At 33.5% G+C, this 22876-nt stretch overlaps 1 protein-coding gene across 1 annotated transcript in view; it reads left to right on the top strand.

Moving 5' to 3' along the window:
- The first annotated feature begins 11176 nt into the window (after positions 1-11176).
- The window catches only part of LOC149542071 (aluminum-activated malate transporter 14-like), a 72304-nt gene continuing 60604 nt past the window's right edge, over positions 11177-22876 (top strand). The window contains exon 1 of the mRNA XM_089795686.1: positions 11177-11188. Within this exon, the coding sequence (XP_089651812.1) occupies positions 11177-11188 (12 nt within the window). The remainder of the gene's footprint in view (positions 11189-22876) is intronic.

The raw sequence follows: 22876 nt of genomic DNA, 5'->3' as shown, positions 1-22876 counted from the left end.
TGTCAATAGAATTACTAGTAAGTCACCTCTCCAAATTTTATATGGGAGAAGTCCCAGAAATGCTTCTAAATTGAGGTAGTTGGATTAAAGATAGATAAGTAGTGTTGAAGCAAAAGAATTTACTTAATATTTGAAGAATATCCATGAGGAGGTAAGGAAGCACATTATTAAGATGAATACACAATATAAAGCTAAGGAAGATGTGAAAAGGAGGTATAAGGAATTTCATATTAGAGATGAAGTCATCATTCATTTGAGAAAAGAACATTTTCTAGTGGATACATATAATAAGATGAAAATGAAGAAGTTTTGACCATGTAGGATAGTGAAAAGACATGATTCTAGAAATGCCTATGAAGTGGAGTTGTCTGCTAAATTGAATATTTCACTAATATTTAACATTTTAGATTTGATAGAGTATTATGAAGGAAGTGATGGAGATGAGGTTGAAGAATTGTAGTGAGAGTTCCAATAGTTAGTTCAACTACAAAGAAGATTAAGGAGATATTGGATTGTCATGTTCGCAAAAGTATGAGGAATAAAACTTATGAAGAATATGAACTCAAATGGAAAGGGAGGCCAATAGAAGATTCATCATGGCTAGCAAGAGAGGAGGTTAACCATCTTGATTTTCCTCTGAATACTTGAGATGTGATGGGGTCACTTCTCAAATTACCCTAGGTCTCTGATGTAGGAGAATCTTGGGTGTAAATAAGGGTTACCTTAATGTAGATTTATTGTCTGTAGAGGCCTGCTATGTAGTAAATCAATCATACAAGCTCAAAATGTCCTAATTTTAGAGGTGGATGTTCAACTTAGATATATCAACCTACTAGTTGAGGCTCAGTTCCATATCATGAGTATTCATGGATTTACTATGTATTTTTGGTGTATAATTTCGGTATAAAAACTTCAGGCTCACTGTTAAAGGCCTAAATGTGCACAAATGAGGCCCAAAAAAGTATAAAAAAACTTTAGGATAATTGTTGAAGGCCTAAATGTGCCTACATGAGGCTCAAAAAACTCAAGGGATGGGCTCTTGCATTGATCCAAGTACATAGATCAGAAGCTAAGGATTTTGAAAAGTGGTTATAATAGCCAATCAGAGCAATGGTTCAAAAGTTATGGCCTTCCAAAGTTGGGCCAACCAAAAATTCAAGAATAAATGTCAATGGTGTATTTGGCCAATTTTGAATATATTATTAGGGTCTGTTGGCTCTAGGTATTAAGTTTGAGTGTCTAGAACCTTCCTGGATGGCATAAAATTACCTATTTAAGAAATGTCCTTGCATTGTCTAAGACAGCTCTAGGTGATAGTTTGTAGCTTTGTCTTATAGATTACCATAATGGAGGTGCCCATGTGGGTTATCATATTGCAATTATGAATTCTATAATTTTGCATTTTTAGTGATAATAAGAACCCCATATTGTGTTCTTGCAAATTTCTATTATTTCTTTTTTTCTCTTCTATGTTTAAGGTATTAAGGGGAGCACCCTTCATCAATATATCTCATAAATCTAATTAAATATATATCTCATTTATATACATCCTTAGTGAGTTTCATATCACTAAAACTACACTAATATTAACACTTATAACCCTATTTGACATTGAGCCATGGGTTAAATTTAAAATTTTGAAGAAGAGATAAATAATTTGTCTTCAAAGGAAAATAGAAGGATTTTTTTTAGCAAAACCATTCCCAATCTTTAACAATGTTACACTCCAAAAGACTATAGAGTTTCATCTTAAGATCCATTCCATCAAACATTTCACAAATATGATAAAACTTTTAAACCTATTATGTAACTCAAAGGTATTTTAAAATTTTCTCACTCTTCCCAATGAAGAGAATGAGAATTTGAAATGTCACTAGACCATTTCACACCTTTTCTATATTTAAATAGTGAGCTTGTTTGGGAAAGCCAATAGTTGATGGTTGACCATGATATTGTACTAGTTTACTCACCAAATAGAGGAACTCTCAAAATTGAACCCATGTTGAAGAGATTCTCTCCATTTCAAAAAGTGGTAAAATTGTTGCCATGCATCCAAATTTATTGTTATGGAACAGAAGCTCTTAAATGAAACAAAGGATCCATCAAAATCTTATCAACTCACCCTACACTTTTCCATTTGTTACTCATAGAATCTAAAGAGAATACAATGTCAAACCAAAAGTTTCCAAGGCTCATTACCACTAACAACTCTTAGGATCCATTTTTCTAATAAAAAAACACCTTGATTTTTTGGATCTAACAACCTCAACCTACCCTTATTCCAAGGTTTGTATGTAATGGAACCAATAAGAGGTTTTAAATCCTAATTTTTCTTCCCAATTAGCCTACAAAAATTGTTGAACAAATTTGTTTAGATCATCATATCCTTTTTTAGAAGGCATTTGACAAGAGGAATAATACACATGAGATGCCAATTGAACTTTATTCACTGCATGAACTTTCCCAAATAATGAAAGGTATTTTTTTCCCCAATTAAATACCTTCAAGAACCAATTCCATATATTAGCTAGAGATATGCCCAAGCCAAAGGTAATACCCAAATATCTTGTAGTTTGTCCATGTCTAATTTATTTACAATCATGTGGCATACAAGGAGGGACTAGACAAGAATTGACCATAAGGAATTTTATTTTATGATGAGCTAATTTGGAGCCTAACATAGATCAATATAGGTTTACAACCTACAAGCTTTAGTATTAGCATTAGCATCAACATCAACCCTAGACATCAAGTTGACAACCAAGGAGATTATTAGACCATAATAGTACTAGGTTTCTTTAAGGAGAATGTTTCATTCTTGACAACTAAATCCTTGCTTGGAAAACTTGCGAGTGGGTGCAACAAATGTTGGAAATCTGATTGAAAAAGCTCATCATTGAAGATCAAAGAGGGAGACTATTGCAAAGAAGGAAGATTGTTGTAAAAGAATGTTTTCAATCATTGTTTTGTCATTGACATCAAACTTTCTATTTGTAGGGATGATATTTTCTTATAAGATCCAAGTACTATCACTTAGTTGATTGATGAAGAGGATTTGATCAACAAGATGTAACAAGAGCACCTAAGGGAAAGGTTGAGTTATGATGTTGTAATGAAGTGTAAGGATCAGTTAAGATAATGGTTAAGTAATGTATTGATGACATACTCAAAAATATAGAGGTTGGTCACACTTAGAATTATTGGAGGAAGAAGTTGTAACAAGGTTGACTGCAAAGCTTAAACTAAGATCATTAGTGGGTGCTAAGAAAGTTAGTTGAAGCTGAGAAAATTCTCAGTAGAAGTTGAGTAACAAAAATTTCTAGTGTGTTTTGAATGATCTTCGAGTGCCGAGCATTAGGAAAAACATAGTTGATGCCGAGTAACATAGTATGTGCCAAGCACCAGTATTTCAATAGTGTTGAGCTACTGCATTATTTCAAAAGATGAAGATTCACCAAATCTAAGCCGACATAGTGGTTACATTGAATTTTGTAAATGAGTTGGAAGATAAGGATGATAAGTTGGTGGCACAAAATCCTATGTAAACCATTTTTGAGAAAATTATAAAGGATTATTCAATGCAATGAATCCTACCTAATCCATGTGAATTGAAATTGAAAAATGGAAGAATCGAGTAGGAAAAAGGTACTCCAAGACTTCTATTTAAGAAGTCATAGACCAAGAAGCAAAGAGCTGCTGATACAACTACTACTAAAGAGCCAAATCTACAAAGTAGTTAGAAGGGTGTCAAGGAGGAGACATCTAGGAGAAGGAAGAGCATAGAGGCTCTACTTCTATGAGTGGTCATGAAGAGATGATTGCACTAGCACATTGAGTGTGGAGACTCAAGGAGACAAACCTTGAAAGAAGACAAGCTATCAAGAGTTGTAGAGATTGAAGGCCAGGCAAGGGCATGCACTAAAAAGTGATATGAGATCTACAAGATAAGTTGTATGTTGTAGTCAGGTCAAGATTTTCTAATACTCTCTAGCAATTGTATTAGATTTGAAAATCCTATGGACTTAGGTTGGCCTAACAACCATTTGTAAATCCTTTAACAAGGTGGCATTCCAAGTGAATGTTCTAAAGTCCTCTAACCAGGCCCACTTCTAATAGGGTGGTCAAATCCTCTAACAAGGTCACATTTGACAGTGTGTTGTAAGGCTTTAACAAGGCAGGCCTTTCATAGGGCATCACTTCATAAGAGTGAGAATTGAGTAGCATGTTACTGGTGGTTTTTGCCAAATTGGGTTTACACGTAAATCAAAGTGTCATGTGTTGATTTCTTATGTGTTATGCTTGCATGTTGATTTGCAGTAACTTGTTGATTAGATAAGGTAAAGCTTGGACGATTGAATGGTTGAATGGATCCACTATACCTAGTGAAAAGTTTGAATAGGACATCTGGACCTTGAATAACTGATTCACCCCCACCCCCCCCCCCCCCCCTCTCAATTATTCTAAAGCATTTCTAACAACAAATAGGGTAGAATGTTATACTTGTAACTTGATTTTGATAATCCTACCATAGAATTAGGTGGAGATTAATTAGTAAATGTTGTAGTGGTTGGTGTTTTGTGCCAAAGATCTATAAACATGTTCTCATATTTTTCCAAGATGTTAATGCTCAGCTACTTATAAATAATTCACTTATTGACTTGTTCCCCTTACAAGGGTTTATAAGGCAAGGATGTTCTTTGTCTCCATTCTTTTATTTTCCTTTTGTAGATGCTCTTGGCTATCTTTTGCAAATATAATCAAATGAGCCTTATTAGAGGCAAGCATATTCCTAACAATGTAGCAATGTTGTTGTTCTTAACTCTCATTTTGTTGATGGCAACATGCTATTAATTTTAGTATTTTAATTATAATTTACAACTATTAGGGTTTCCTCATCCTCCATGTGTTGTGCTAGCTAAATTAATTATAGAGGAAGCAATTTGAAATTGTTACTTCTCTTTCAAAAGTACAAGTTCTCAAGCATTATACTACTAGCAGTTGCATGATTTTGTGGATGTAATGGTTCGCTAATAGAAATTTTGATTTTGATTTTATAGAAATTTCTATTTTATAGACAACTTAGAATTGACACATCAAAATTTTGATTTATATAATAAAATAATTTAGTATACTAATTGTAATTATATTTTAGACCAAATAATCATGAGACATGCCATTTTGACATATTTATACAATTTTCATCTACATATTCCACATATTGTACAACTATCAATTTATTTTTTTGTTCAAATATCTATTGAATATGATTAAATAAAATTAAAATGAATCAAAATATTGAAAATAATTAGTCAAAAATAATTTTTAGTTCATAAGATTCTAGCTACATAGGACTCACCACAAAGTGGTTGTACTGCGTTGAGTGACTTGTACTACTTGCTTATTTGCAATGAAACTTAATTTCATAAAAATAACTATTAAATATTATAAAAACTTGCACAAAAAACTAAATAAATAAGGAAATCTCAAGATGCATTTAAAATGGATAATGGTTTTTGAATAATATTAAAGAAGAATGAAAATACAAAAATAAAGTATTATAATAGATTAGTAAAATCTAAATTAAAAAGTATTTTTTTATTAGAAACAAATTTTTAAGTTTATTTTTTTAATTATATTTTCCTTTTTTTTTAATCCAAATAAGCCAATAGGCTTTATGTGAGAGCTTTTCTCAGAAAAAGTTAATTTTCAGCGGAAAAGTTATTAGTCCAATCATTTTTTTACTATACATTTTTTGATTAATATTATTTTCAAGAATTTTTTGTATTATAATTTTTTATATAAACTTTCTAATTTTCTATTAAGTTGTTAATTCTCTACTTTCTAATATTCTTTGAAGTTGATAATTCTCCAATTTATATGTCTTTCTTGGATTTCTATAGGTCCTATTTGGTTGCTGGAATAGGAATAGAAAAATTGGAATAGGAGATGTATTCTTTGTTTGGTACCTCAAATTGGAATAAGGAATAGACATATTCCAATTTTTCCCTTAACATGAGCATATGTCCATTCCAAAAAATAGTTATTATTGAAATAGGCCATTCCTATTCCCAATCTGATTTTGTTTTTTAAATTTATTTATTTTTGAAGTTTTTTTTAAAAACATTTTTTATGAGATTCTTTTTATTAGATTTATTTGTTTAAAAAAATGAAATAAATTATATTTCTTATTAACTTCAATGAATAAAATAAAAATGAAAATAAATTAACTTTTTTTTACCATTATTGAAAAAATTAACCAAACAATAATAACTTAAAATAAAAAAATTTAAGGGAAGTATTTTTAAAAATACAAAACTTAACCTTATTCCTATTCCATTTTTGTGCAACCAAACAATGGATTAACATATTCCCAATCGAATTCTAAGTGAACCAAATAGGATTGGAATTTCTCTTTTCTATTCCCATTCCCCATTTCCATTCCCATTCTATTTTTCTATTCTAATTTTCAATTCCTATGCTAGGGCCCTAAGGGTCCATTTGGCTGCAGGAATGTAAAAATGGGAATAGGAATATCTATTCTGGAATACTTTTTCTCAAATAGAAAATGGGGTTATGTATTCTTATTCTTATTTGGTTCACCCATAATTTGATGTGGAATTTACAGACTAAAAAATTTATATTTTCTAAAATAAAATAAAAAATGGAATAGGAATATGTATTCCAATTCCACCTATTTAGGTGGAATAACAAATGCTCATTTTTGGGTCAACATTGGAATATGTATTTCAATTTTATTCCTATTGCAATTCATATTTGGTGCATTCAAACAGAGAATTCCAAATTTTAAGAATATACATATGCCTATTCTACTTGTATTCTCATTGCCAAATGGGCCCTAAATGTTTATGGATAGCCTTAAACATTGATGTTGAATGTCTCAACTACAATCTACATGTTTTGTAATAATCTACAATGGAACCCAAATCATTGTCTAATATTTGCAGCCATTTGTATCCTTGGTGAGGTTTGAGCTCGACACCCCAGGTACGATACTTATCTTTCATCAAAACTTTTACTTTCTTAAAGTGTTTTGTACTCTCTCTACCCACTGCTAAGTACTCACACAACTTCTCTTTGTTGTCGGTGGTCTTCTTCTCCTTTCATTTTATTTCATTTTGCATTAAATATATGAGGTAATGGCCGTAGAAGTCACCTTCCACACGAGTAACAAAATGTGTTACCTATGAGATTCCATAAAATGAAAAAAAAAAATTTAACTTAATTATAGAGTGGGGTGGATTGGTGGCAGAATCTTAGTGGATTTTCTTAGCCTCTACCACCAACCTTTGGTCACTAACAAAGCCAAAACCCACTTGTGCTTCTCTCTCCCATGGTGCACAAGCAGTCATCATAAGGGTTAGCCTCTGGTGTCTTTTCATTCATATTTGTCCTTTTATTTCACTTTGGACTACACTCATAAATATTTGTACTCAACATCCTTGCTAATGTTCTTCTAGAAATCCTAAGGCATTGAGGTCTTGGATGTTTGGTTGGAGCCACTCAAAGCTCTACCATTTGATTTATGCTTTTTTCATTTGTATTGCAAGGTCAGTTACAGAGAGGCCTCTCATCTTTTTCATTTTTGGAGTTTTTTTCCCTATTTCTTCAAAGTTGGTTTCAGAGAACTAAGAATAATGTAAATCTAGTTTGAAAGGAATTTGAGACTATTTTGACTTTAAATGGTTTTTAGAAAAATCATTGCATGACAGAAGAATCATGTATGTGACAAATTAACATAAGAATATATGTAAGAGAATTTCATAATTTTTCATTTCTTAATTACACTGTGAATTTTTTATCAACAATGTTTCCAATCATACATCATAACCTATCTTCCCAATGAAAATAATAGTTTAAAATTGAAATGCATTGATTTTATGAATACTCGAAAAGAAATATAGATGAGTTTCTTGTTTAATGTTGGGAATAGAAGAATCCACATGGAGGAGTATTTTCAAATGCATTAATTTTGTGTCTCATCTATCACAAAAGAGAGTTTCTTGTTTAAGATCCATGATAGGAAAATCGACATGAAATAGAATAGTTTTCTTTATCTTGATCCTTAGACAAAAAATGTATCTATTATATCATAATGAAATAGAAAGTAATTTTTTTTTTCACATCAATGCTAAATACAATTGATTTTAATGATCCACTGAGTGGGTAGAGTAGAATATTAGGAGTCTTAATTTCTCTACCACATTTTTCTAAGGACTCACCCCACAATTTGTAAGTTGTTACAATTTTCATTTACATGTACTTTTTGAATTAGTTTTTATTGAGTATGTTATTTATTTTATATTTTAATAATGAAAATATTAATAGTATCAAGATATTAATAATATATTATATTATAAATTAGTCAATATTAGTTTTCTTAAAAGATGTTCTATATTAATTTTTTTAATTATTATTTTTTAAACTATTTAAACTAGACAATATTTTTAATTTATTTTTTAAATTTAAATATGTAAATTATATGATACAATAAAATATATAATATATGTACATATAGTTCTTAAAATAATAATCAATGTAAAAACTAATATAAACTTAAAATTCTTGATTGGCTATCAAAATTTCTTAAGTAAATGAAATTCAATATATAGTCAATTAAAGTAAAATATTCCATTTATATTATTTACTCTTACAACTTATTATGAAGTCATATTGGAATTACTTTTGCTTCTTACCAAAATTGGAAAATTTATCATTTTCATAACTGTATCATGTGCCCTTAAATGAGGACTCATTTTGTGTCTCTTATGTCTCATTGTAATAAGATGTAAAGTGGAGTAGAATGGTGAAACTAATCATAATCAAATAAAATTTAAACATAATATGTAGATTAAAATATAATATGAAGCTCCTTCCAAATCAATCGAATAACATAGAGTTACAATATTTCTCATAAATTTGTAAAAAAAATCATTTAACTTTTGCAAAGAAGTATGACTAATTTATATTGTTTTTTCAAGCTCTACTAGCATTATACTGATCCTTATGCTCGCCTAGTAGCCAAGCTACACTTTGTTTTTGCACATTTCATTTTTGTCTAGGTTCATTAAATTCCTTCTACATCTAAATTCTAAATAAAAATTCAATCTAGGATATTAAATATTAGTCAATTTAACCAATTACACATCAATAAAACATAGAGTTCCATTGCTCATCAAGAATTAGTAAAGGAAATGAATTTGGAAAAATAAAACTTTATTTAATCAATAATAATAAAATGAACTAAGTAGTTATGCTTGAATTTTTCTTTGCATTGTATTTGATCATTTCTAGGTCTTCCTTAATATCATCTTATATGCTTGAAACTTTCTTTATGTTGTACATACTCAAAAAAAGATGCAAGAGAAATCACCTATCTCGCCCAACCAAATCACAAAATTTGGTATCCACCTACCTCGCATGGAAGTTGAGCTACCTAAAAGTGTTAGTCCTATAAATGATTATTGGCATAGGTATGAGTGTCAACAACAAGCTTACACTCATATGCATGGTTTTCTATGGCTTCCAAATGCACCAATGGACATGATCAATTGGAACAACCAATACAAATTAGATTAGGTAAAGGAAATCATATTTCCATGGGGTATGTGCACCAATTTGTGGTGCCAAAAACATGACACCTAATTTTTTTAAAAAAAATTTGCACAGTGCATACACACTATAGGACGTATGTGCTTTGAAAAAGAAAAAGAAAATTATAAATGGGTTGCAAACCTACGACCCATTGTACCATTGCATCTAGTTTTCCATTTCTCACAAACAATGCGCACGTAGATTGAAGAAGTTGAATAATTTTTTCACCTGCCTCCTCATTGCTGAAGTTCAAGATCAAAATCATGTAGTATGTTTTCTACTCTTGTTTTTGCATTTTTTAATATATTTTTGAATTGTTTTGTAAGTTTTTACATTGTTTTGTATTTTTTTTTCAATTTTTCTTTAAATTTGTTTATTTATTTAGATTGCAATTGGTTTTTTATCAAGAAATGCAAATAACCAACTACAAAATCCCTAGCTGGGTCAACAAAATCAAAATGAAAGCCCTCCACAAGATCCTAATCAAAGCCCTCCACATGATGAAAATAAAACCCTCCACAACAAGAGCAAGAAATTTTGCAAACTGCACTGATTGGGAGACCTACTCTTGGCACTCAAAAAAACATTATGAATGAAATAGAAAGAGGGAAAAATGAATTAGAAGCACTCCTTGGTAGGTTGAAATGTTGTGGATAAATCAATCTTATGAGAGCACAATTAGCATCCTCCCTCGAGTCCATTATGACCCATGTAGCTTCTGTTAGTGGTCAGTTGGATATTTGACATGTTAAGAGGGATGAGAAAAGAAGGTATTATGAAAACAAATTATCATATCAAGATGTAAAAAAAAAAAAGAAATAACAAAAAGGTAGCATTTGTGCATTATTTAAAAAGCCTAGTGAACAAAATACTATTAGAGAAACAACTAAAAGGTTCTCCATCTATTAGTGCATACATGACAATATTAGAAATAACTTTTGAGATAGATGGTGGATGGTCTTTGATGCCCTTCCCTACAATAATCACAAGGTTCCAATGTATTTCTTAAAAAAATTGTATTGTGAATTTGTCCTTGTGGAGATGCCCAATTATTTTGATATATTAGAATCTCAAGGTAGAAGTGGGGGGTCATCATTTGAGAGGTTGGGGGCACATTGTGACCCTAATGTAGTTAGCACACCTATTGTCAAGCCATAGGGTAAGCATCTGATTATTCCTTTAGTTGTGAAGGAACATGTAGAGACCTACACTCTAGGGATTATTAATGCTTTGATGTAGACCCTCATTCATTACACAAGTCCATTAATTGAGGAGGAGCATTTTGTGCATTGTGGTCACATGTGCACATCATGTGAATCCTTATGCACATTTGGCAGTCATGCTAGAGATAGTATGGATGATGGACTAGTCACTGATCAGTTCCTAAGTCAGACATTTGGCATTGACACATAGGTAAATTACAATTATAATAAACTAATTTGATCACTTTCATATGTATATTGAATGAATAATTAATTAGCATGTATTGACATTGTTCAAAATTTAGGGTAAGAGTGTTGCTAGCCCTAATAGAGATCCCCCAGCCCCATTTTTTATCCAGACGATGAGTCTAGAGGTATGTATCGATTTAATCATTTAAATTAATACATACATTTATTAAGTAATCAGATGAAGGATTGACAAAAAAAAATTATGCATGTGCATTAGTTCTCTACTGGACCATCGACATTCACTAGGGACTCCGACCCTAGGCGTGATATGAACTTCATAGAGGTACATTTGTTTCATTTTTATTTAATTAATTTGATTATATTTGTTTCATGTTTCATGTTACATATAACTTGCATTGTATGACATGCAGCTCTTGACATTTGAAACTCCTCCTCATCTTCGCTAGACCATCGATCATGGAGTTGCTATAGTGATGGCTAGTTCAGAGCCATTGACTGAGGTATGAAAGAATTTTCTTGGTTTTATTTGTTGTTTATAATAGTTAGTATCAAAATTTATAATGTTATTTATAAGTGATTATATTGATTGAGTTGTTGTAGGGCCTTGTTACACCCGAACGTCCACGAGCCTTTGAGGTGGACGTACAGAGTGACTATTTGATGGTGGTAAGAAAATAATTAATTTTGTGTGTACATATATTTGATTTCAATGTATAATAATTATTGATTCATATCTACTTTGTTTTTTATTAGCTTGAGTTAGAGAAGAGCCTAAACAAGAGGACGAGCGAGCATGTGAGGAAGACCCCATCATCTTCCTCCACACAATTACCGAAGATCTCTAGGGATTTGTTTCCTTCCCCTGATGGGAAGGAGAAGATATAATTGATAGACACACATTTATAGGTATTAGTGAAAATATATGTTGGATTTTATGTTAGTAGACATATTTGATATACATTTGATGTATATATGACGTTTTATATTTGATGTATGACATATATTTGATGCATGACATTATTAGACTTATGACATTATTGGTTAATATATGCTATTATTGTTCATGTGTGACATTATTGGTTATCATAATATATATCTTGTTTTTTTAATTTATGTTTTAAGTACATTTCATGTATTTCATTTTAATGTAAATTACATCCAAAATGATGCAAAGTGCTTACACCAAAAGCTAGTGGATTCCTAGCAAGAATACTTTTAAGGAAAACTACCTTTCCCACCTTCATAAGTGTCTTCAAAGACTCTTTTTAACTTGGTTACAACATTGACCAAACTTCTACCCAACTTCACAAAACTACTTGATCACTTTCCCTATTCAAGACTTGGGAAGCAATAAGAGAAAAATGAGCAAATTTGAGAAATGGATCATAATTAACTTCTTGCTCCAAACTAACATCTTAGACACTTCAAGGAACACCTAATAAATATCTCACAAACTTTAATTTGTCATCTATTCCATCCTTCCAAGAGATTCTTCAACATCCCATGAGTGAAAACAATCTTCCAACATCCTATGACTGTAGTTTCTTTGCAACAATATGTGATTTGCTTATTTTTAGACAACTCTTCACAAAGGGAAGTGGTTATGTTTCAACCAAGAAGATCATTAACATTTTCCACTAACTCCATTTAGTGATAACATGCAGCTATATAAGGTCTAATGACTCTCAAAACACTTATTGAGTCAACTTATTAATAAAAATAAATAAAAAAAGGAAAATCATTAGGACTAAGACAACTTGGATTTATAGGTGACCTCAAATTCCTTGACCTTACAAACAAGGATTACCTTATTACCATAAAAAAATAACATGTTAAAAATGATGTGTATGATCACCCCTTTACCTTCTATCGTGAGTCTCCATTATTGGATGAGATGACATATCTAGTTACCACAGTCAAAGATTGCTACCCTATGGTATTTAGTGACTCTTAGGGATGATTCATTTCAGCATGCCTAAGAATGTTTGAGTGCTGAATGGGATAAGAGGAGCTTGGGGCTAGTGTTTACCTAGCCATCTAGAGCTAATAGAATAGGCGATTCAATCCCACAACAAAAGGTGAGAGAGATTTGGCAGTTGGCAACTTTGTACTAGCCAACAGTACAAATTTTAGGATCACCCGAGATGGCATCACAAAATCAAAATGGAGTAAGATCACCAAAAAATGAGAGAGGTTTTTTTAGGTCTCTGTAACATGGTCCTATAGTACTTAGAATTGCATCCATACCTTGCGAGAGCTCTAAGATATGCCATGTCAAAGATCACTTCCCTATGGCATTTAGTGACTCTTAGGGACAATTTGGTTCGGCATTCCTGAGAACATTTGAGTGCTTGATGGGATGGGAGGAGCTTAAGACTAGTGTTTACTCAGCCACTTGAAGCTAATGAAATAGATAGTAAGATCCCACAATGAACGGTGAGGGAGATTTGGCAGTTGGAAACTTTGTATTGGCCAACACTACAGGTTTCAGCATCACCCGAGATGGCATCACAAAATCAAAATGGATTAAGATCTCCAAAAAGTGAGATAGGTTATTGTAGGTCTCTAAAACATGGTCTTATAGCACATAGAATCACATCCATACCTTGCATGAGCTTTGAGATATACCCTACCAAATATCCCTACCCTATGGCATTTAGTGACTCTTAGGGATGTTTGGGTTTGGCATGCCCGAGAACATTTAAGCACTCAACAAGATAGGATGAGCTTGGGGCTATGGTTTACCTAGCCACCTATAGCTAATGGAATAGATAGTTTGATCCCATGATGAATAGTGAGGGAGATTTGACAGTTGGCAACTTTGTACTAGCCAACACTACAAGTTTTAGCATCACCCAAGATGGAGTCGTAAAATCAAAATGGAGCAAGATCTCCAAAAAGAGAGAGAGGTTATTTTAGGTCTTTACAACATGTTCCTATAGCACCTAGAACTACATCCATACCTAGTACGAGCTCCAAGATATGCCCCATCGAAGATTGCTACCCTATGGCATTTAGTGACTCTTAGGGATGTTTCTGTTCAGCATGCTTGAAAATGTGCGAGTGCTGAATAGGATAGGGTGATCTTGGGGCTAGGGTTTACCCAGCCACCCAAAGCTAATAGAATTGAAAATTCAATCCCATGATGAATGGTGAGGGAGATTTGGCAACTGGCAACTTTGTACCTACCAACATGACGAGTTTCAGCATTACCCGAGATGGCATTGCAAAATCAAAATGGAGTAAGATCTCCAAAAAGTGAGATAGGTTATCATAGGTCTCTATAACATGGTCCTATAGCACCTAGAATTGCATCCATACCTCACACAAGCTCTGAGATATGCCCCACCAAAGATCATTTCCCTATGGCATTTAGTGACTCTTAGGGATGTTTTGGTTCGACATGCTCGAGAATGTTCATGCACTCAATGGGAGGGGATGATCTTAGGGCTAGGGTTTACTTGGCCACCAAAAGATGATGGAATAAACAATTTGATCCCATGATGAATGGTGAGGGAGATTTGGTAGTTAGCAACTTCATACTAGCCAACACTACAAGTTTTAGCATCACTCAAGATGGCATCACAAAATCAAAATAGAGTAAGATCTCCAAAAATAAAGAGAATTTATTGTAGATCTCTGTAACATGGTCCTATAGCACCTAGAATTACATCCATACTATGTACGAGCTTTGAGATATGTCCCATCAAAGATCGCTGCCCTATGACATTTAGTGATTCTTAGGGACGTTTTGGCTTAGCGTGCCCAAGAATGTGTGAGCTCTCAATGAGATGGGGTGAGTTTGGGGCTAGGGTTTACCTAGATACTTAGAGCTAATGGAATAGATAGTTCAATCCCATGACGAATGGTGAGGGAGATTTGGCAATTGGCAACATTGTACTAGCCAACACTATGAGTTTCAGCATCACCGGAGATGGCATCACAAAATCAAAGCATAGTAAGATCTCCAAAAAGTGAGAGAGGTTATTGTAGGTCTCTACAACATGGTTCAATAGCACCTAGAATCACATCCATACCTTGCATGAGCTCTTAGATATGCCCCATCAAAGATCACTACCCTATGGCATTTAGTGACTCTTAGGGATGTTTTAGTTCAACATGCCCAAGAATGTGCGAGTGCTCAACGAGATGGGAAAAGATTAGAGCTAGGATTTACCTAGCCACCTAGAGCTAATGGAATAGATAGTTTGATCCCACGACTAATGGTGAGGGAGATTTTGCAGTTGGTAACTTTTTACTGGCTAATGGAATAGATAGTTTGATCCCATGACTAATGGTGAGGGAGATTTGGCAGTTGGTAACTTTTTACTGGCCAACACTACGAGTTTTAGCATCACTTGAGATGGCATCACAAAATCAAAATAGAGTAAGATGTCTAAAAAGTGAGAGAGGATATTGTAGGTCTCCACAACATGGTCTTATAGCACTAGGAATCACATCCATATCTTGCATGAGCTCCAAGATATGCCCTATCAAATATTGTTTCCCTATGGCATTTAGTGACTCTTAGGGACATTTCGGTTCAGCATGCCTGAGAATGTTTGAGAACTCAACAGGATGGGATGAGCTTGGGACTAGGGTTTAATTGGCCACCTAGAGCTAACAAAATAGATAGTTTAATACCACAACAAACAGTGAGGGAGATTTGGCAATTGGAAACTTTGTACTGGCCAACACTACGAGTTTCAACATCACCTAAGATGGCATTGCAAAATCAAAATGGAGTAAGATCTCCAAAAAGAGAGAGAGGTTATTGTAGGTCTCTGCAACATAGTCTTATAGTACCTAGAATCATATCCAGACCTTGCATGAGCTCTTAGATATGCCCCATCAAAGATCTCTGTCCTATGGCATTTAGTGACTCTTAGGGACATTTTGATTTGGCATGCCTGAGAATGTGCAAGCACTCAATAGGATGGGACAAGCTTGGGGCTAGGGTTTACCCAACCACTTGGAGCTAATGGAATAGACAATTTGATCCCACAATGAATGGTGAGAGAGATATGAGCAAGATATTTATGCCTAGGCCACTTTGTGCAAGATATGAGCAAAAATTGCTAATTAGGCCATATTGGGTCTTTTTGAATTTTTGGTCAAGATAGCCTAGATTAAGTGTTTTTAGTTGTCTTTTAATAGTTTGGAACCTTTTCTAAGTCCTAGACATGAAATCTAGTGAACTTTGCATTAGTTTCCCTTTTTGTGCAAAATTGCAAAAGTTGTAAAAGTTGCTTAAAAATGCAAATCTGACTAGAAACCTTCTAACCTTTAGAAAAAAGTTTCTCATGCTCATATACCCGAACATGGATAGTTACAACTTCCCAAACTTCCATTTGCAACTTTTTTGCAAAAATTGCAAAAGTTGCTCAAGCAACTTTTTGAGCAACATTACAACTTTTGAGCAGTTTTTGCTCTTTACATATTTAGGTCAAATGGGTCCATCTAGGACTATTCCACAACCCTAGTTAAGATTCCTAGGACCTATTAGGTAACCAAATACCTTAGTTTCCAATCAATATTAAAATACAATGAATAAGCAATTGGATACCAGCTACAAATATTTCAAAGACATTGAAAACAATATATATTATTCTCTCAACAAAAATGAGGTACTAATTCTAAATATAAGATTGAAATGATTTCGTTCATTGGCATGGCCAAGAACTACCTTTTTAATATAGTGCCAAAAAGTTTTCCTCACTCCCCATGCCTTATCATTCATATGGAGGGAAGCTTAATATATAGAGGAATTGTAGCTACATCTATTAAATATACAAAGGAAGATATAGAAAACCTGCTTAATAGAGAGATTAATCTAAGAGAAAAAGACATTTCAGAAGAAAATGGTTATATTAGTGCCATCTAGGGTATGCCAATTACTTAGGATGAAGAGTAAAAACCTACAGCTATTGGGAAAGGGTGCACATGTACAAAGACACAAAATTTTTAGATAGAGAAGTAACAGGTGCTATAGAATTGTCCATGGAGCAATGTGAAGTGAAGCCTCAAATTGGCTCATTATTAGGAAAAGAATCTAGTCACACACTTGATGTAAATAGTTAGGGTACTAGCAATGAAGGTTGGGAGAGTACAAGCCACAAGAATACCTAAACAAATTTTGAAAGCTAAACTAGACCCAAGACCCTGCACTTGCACCTTGACAACAATAAAGGCTTAACACATGAAATATAATCCAAACATGGAACCAAGAACTTTGACTTAAGGAATGTTGTTCTTACATTAGTATGGACATGTGGACTAAAATTAAAAACCCCAAACTGAGAAAATGGCATAGTTCGTTCATTAAGCCCTTAAATTCCTTGTAGCCCAAGGAATGGGATTTTGGCCTATAAATTATATATTTTAAATGGAATCAAGAAGCTAACCAATAGGGATATATATTAGAACATGAAGTTTTGGGGTCTTAAAATTTTGTTACAATAGGACTATGTGTTGATGCATACAAGGTATATGCATCCAGGGCATCATTTTCTCCCTTCTCCCTACATATTATCACCTGAAACCAAAAAAATCTCAAATCTCATTAGAAGTACAAGGATTCAAAAAAAGGCCATGAATTTCCTATGGTGGAATCTAGAGTTGTGAAACAATTTCCTTCAAAACCCTACAAACCCTCAAAATCTAGGTTGTTTGCACAAAAATAGGTGTAACTTGAGTTTATAAAGCCTTAGGACCTCAAAATAGTTGCATTGGAAAGCTAACTCAATGATGCATCTAAAAATGTCAAGCTCAACCTCCTATGCATCTATACATGTCCATACCATTCAGAAAGCTCACCCAGAATGCAAAAAACAAGGTTACTTTTATTGATTTCAATGCCAAAAACTTACATTGTACCTTCACCTACTTGAAAGGGATATATGAAGGTCTTCCCCAACTGATCCAACCAAATTTGAAAGGTTGTGACTATTGGGGGAATGATTACAATCATTTTTTCTTAGTTATGCAAAAAAGTTGCAAAGTTGCATAGCAACTTTTGCACTTTTATTGCATTTTTTGCATTTTAAAGCCTTAAAGGCATTGTAACTATCTAAATGAGTCCTAAATGACTCAAAAAAAGTGATAGACCCTAAATTATAGAAAATGTATCCAATTACATCAAATTTGTGCCCTTGTGACCTCATTGAGTAACAAGTTTATAAAACACCCAAATTGCTAATGGGTCACACAAAAGGGTTAAAAGTGAACTTATGAACCTAACAACATTGTCTCTTATTGAAAACCAAGGAAAATAAACTTGAACAAGGTCATAAATGAACCAAACACTCTTATTTCATTATTTCAAGGAAGAGTACTCTTGCACTGGCACTTCATTCTAGCATGAAAAATGTTTCAATTACAAATGTCTATTCATCAATGGCCTTGCATTTACAGGACTTGGGAAGCTAGGATACTCAAGTTGGGCATGATCCCTCAAAGTTCTCATTGAAATATATTAATGATCTTATCAAAACAACACAAAGCTCATTGCCACTTTTAAATGGAGACTTCAGTTTAAATAGAGATTGTCAGTTCCAAAACATGTCCTAGTCAAGTAGATGTTTGGTGCAGGAGCACCCATTCTAGACTCATCAAAGAAGGCACAAGTAAGGATCCTAGACAGTTCACTTAGGATAGGTTGTAATGCAGTAGTGCATGGTGGAAGCTTCTAAAATGCAAGCCACTAGGCAATTAGACAAGGTTGGAATCCTTCCAATTTCCCAAAAAGAGGGTTTAGTGTTGGGACACTTATCACAAGCATCAATAATGAACTTATCATAGGTTATCACAACCCAAATAAGGTAGGGAACCTAATCACTAGGTTTTCCTAAGTTCAAAAGCACCAAAACATAAGGATTCTCCAAAAGCCTAATAAGGGAATTGATGTAGAGAGCACAACTAAGAAGCTTCAAATGAGCTTCCCACTCTTGAAATCAACCAACTGGCTATCAAATCTTTAACCTTAGTGCAAGGTTTTAGCACACTCCAATCCTCTAATGGATCAAAGAAACCCAAAGACAAAGAACCAAACTTGCCCACTTTATGGGTTTTGCACCAATCTTCCACAACTAGGTTAATACTAGGAAAACACCCTAGAAGTTTGTACCAAGGGTTCTAAGAGGTTAAATGATCTTAGGGTGCCTATTTACCAAAGACTATACCACTGGTTTGAATCATACACTTGCACAAAGCCTCAAACCCCGACTTGGCCTAGTAGTCCTGTGAGCCCATTTTAGCCCTCGTGAAATGGTTTTTGGGATCTAACACCACAAAGTTTCAAACAAGACCCCAAAAAAATTAATTTATTGAATACCCTTTTCAATGTTACTTTAAACCCCAAAGCATCAAGTTCTAGCCCCACTCCAACATTCCCTTTCTTTCACAAAGCAACACAGACCTAAGTGATCAAGTTAGGCATGGTTTACAAAGCAACCAGTAAGAAATAGGGTTGTGGAAATGAAATAAATGCTCAAAAAGGATCAAAAACACTAAAATAACTTATTTCCAAATGCTCATCCCTTCACCAATTTCCAAACTCCAAACTCTTGTCATTCACAATTTAACACGCTACAAGAGGTCAAATCCTTCATGGTACTTGACCTAGGGCTTGATTGGAAAAATCACAAAATACATCCTACAATCTTGAAACCCTATAATCTTCAAAAAGACCCTATTAACTATCATTTCCCAACAGGCCATGAAATTTCAACCAAAGAAATTGCAGTTAGAGGTCCATTTTTTCTATGTGCACCAAAATGTTGTCCTAAAAGCCTAGTTTCACTAAAAATGCAATAACTTGAGTTAGAAAACACTTAGATCGATGAGACTAGAAGAAAAAGAAAAATTTTCAAAGCTCTATCTCAAAAATCTATCACATCTAGTCTAAAAGTCTATACAATTCATGCAGTTTGCAAACAAAAGTAAAAATGACTCCAAAACTAAATTTCTTTCTTTGCAACTTCTTCCAATCCATACATTAATGCCCTCTAGACCTCACAAATGAGGTATATGTATCTCCCATGTCTATTTTAATAGTAACAACCAATATTTTAATAATTATAACCCTTTTCCCACTAAGTTGCAAATTTGAGCAACTTTGCACAAAAAGTGCAATTTTTACCTTTTTCACTTGATTCCACTTCTAGGACTTAGAAAAGGTTCCAACTTAACCAAAACCAACTAAAAACAACTAATCCTAGGATTTCTTGACCAAAAACATTAAAAATCCAAAATTTTCCTAATGAACAACTTTTGCTCATATATTGCATAAAGTTCCTTAAGCATACAAAATGGTGTCTTTCTTTGACAACCATGGACTTCTCATCCAAGATTTGTTTATTCTAGCCTAAGTAGGTAAAAAAAAAAATGAAAACCAAAATATAAACCAAGTGCCTTGGTGCTCTACACCAAGAACATACCCAAAACATGAATGAAAAGAGAACAATGACCATGGAATGGAATACAAACACACCTTAGACCTATTAAGGTATATATACAGAAGATAAAGTGATTCTATTGTGTCCAAACAACACTGATATAAAATTACAATAGTTTTCCATTGAAAAGTCTAGTAGCCCTTCAAACTATAAATTGAACATAATATGGAAAAACCCCACATGAAGACATAGTTTAAAGTGAGATTAAAACACCCTTTTAGGACATATAAAACATATGTAAGCCTCACAAATTGGAAGAGACTAGAAGCCACTGCTATAACAACATTTGGAAAGTGTTGATAGGCCTAATTAGGCTACAATTACACTATCGGTACCCTTTCATACATGCCAATCTACACAAAAATTATTGGAACATCTAGGGCCATGTGAAAGAGGTCTAAATCCAAAGTTATATAACTTGGATCTCTCTGGAGAAAACGTTATAGTGATTGCAATGAAATGTTGAATGGTGCATGTATGGAGCCATACACCTAGGGTATGGTGGCAAAATTCATTCCTTGCTTGGCCATCTATAAAACCTACAAAATCATGAATTATATAGATAAGTCTTGCATTCCACTAAGGGGAATCAAATTCCCATGGTAGAAAGTGCCAAAACAACAAGGCCCTAGGTGAAACCTTTGGTTTAATGCTGATTTCAATGCACCTTTAGCAAAACTTGAATAACTTGCAAACTACAAAGGATCAAAACATAAAATTGAATGAAAATGAAAGGTAACTCACTCATCTAACTCCTGGGGTCATTGTCACATGTTCTAATGTTCATACCAGTCTATACCACTCTCTCTCTCTCTCTCTCTCTCTCTCTCTCTCTCTCTCTCTCTCTCTCTCTCTCTCCCTTTTCAATCTAATAAACCAATTCGATCTGCTCTACATTTTAATGTCTGAAGTATTGCCTCGTGGTCTGACTTGTGAACTTTCCAAAGAGTCTTATTATGTGGTTTTCCACCATATTTTATCAAGTGGATATTTGATGCAAAAACAAGGTTTGAATAATAAAGAATCTTCCTCTCTGTTTGCCAATCCTTAAATAACCACAAGTTAGGGTTCTTAAAATATCATCTAAGCCATGTGTTAGTTACAACCACTGCACTGATATGGTACTCTAAACCTTCGCCATCTATAACTGAGTGATCCAATTTTTGTTTGTCTTGGACATAATGATACAAATAATAATATGTCCCTTCTTCATTGTCTTCAGGTGCAATAACAAAAAAAGCATGGCTGCAGTGATAAATGTACAAAATGCGGTCATTAATTTAGAAACTACTTAGATAAAATTTATAAAGTTACATATTAAAATTACAAAGATATATATATATATATATATATATATATATATATATATATATTACCAGGCTGCACTAGATCAAACAAGTAGTCAAAGTTAATGGACAAATCCATCTCTACCATTTCCAGTGCTTGTGGGGGATAATAGGTGTCAATTGGGTCCAAAACTTATATATCCCATTTGTCCACCCATTCAATCGACTCATAGTCATCTCAATTTTCCTCTACACATGATGGACAATAGCATGCCATTTCTCTTGTGTGGATACTCCATGAACCTACATTAGAGCTTCTAAAAGAGTGCAACTCACTTGATCTTGTTAGTGTGCAACAATCGTCATATAGTGCAATGTTAGTATTATCTATGAACCAAAAAAATCTATGAATTGTAGACTCACCTTCCTTACCTGGACCCATTGTAGCATTACACCACTAGACAATGGATTTCACATCTATCAATATTGCTCCATCTTTGTACTTTAGTTCTTCATGAGCTAAGGATCTTTTGATGCATGCACCTACACCATTAGTGCTCTCCCTTTCCATGACCAACCCCTGTGAAATTTCACATATATTGAATTCTAGACAACCTATGCATCCTTCTCAACCAATAGAACATCTATGAATTCTTGAATTGAGATGTGCAATTGTCTAACCAAATAATGTACTGACAATATGGTATGCCCCTATTAGCCAAATCTCCATAAAATAGTTGAAAATAACCATGTCCAAACTTTGTAGAATATGATCAATCATCACTGATGTAAAAATGGTACTCCCTCAAAATCTTCCTATCATCCTCTGTACTTGTAGTGAATGCATGAATGTTATGTGAACAAATATGGAAATCTATTGAGAAGTATAATACTTTGCTTGCAGCTCATTTTGTGGTTGTAGTCTATAGTTCTCTGTGAAGTCTACAACTAAAACAAGGGTATCCAGTGGAAATATATCCTTGCACAACTTGAATTTTAAATCTAGTCATCGAGCTCTATGTGTATGCCTTGCATACTCATAAATAATCTTTTCACGAAAAATCTTCATGAACTCATACACTAGAATCCTTTCAATGACTAAATCACATCT

Source organism: Cupressus sempervirens, chromosome 8, assembly GCF_028749045.1.
Source record: "Cupressus sempervirens isolate cs-2001-9-10 chromosome 8, ASM2874904v1, whole genome shotgun sequence".
In the NCBI taxonomy this organism is placed as follows: domain Eukaryota; kingdom Viridiplantae; phylum Streptophyta; class Pinopsida; order Cupressales; family Cupressaceae; genus Cupressus; species Cupressus sempervirens.
The sequence above is the reverse complement of the archived record's forward strand: the minus strand, read 5'-3'. Positions and strand labels throughout refer to the sequence as shown.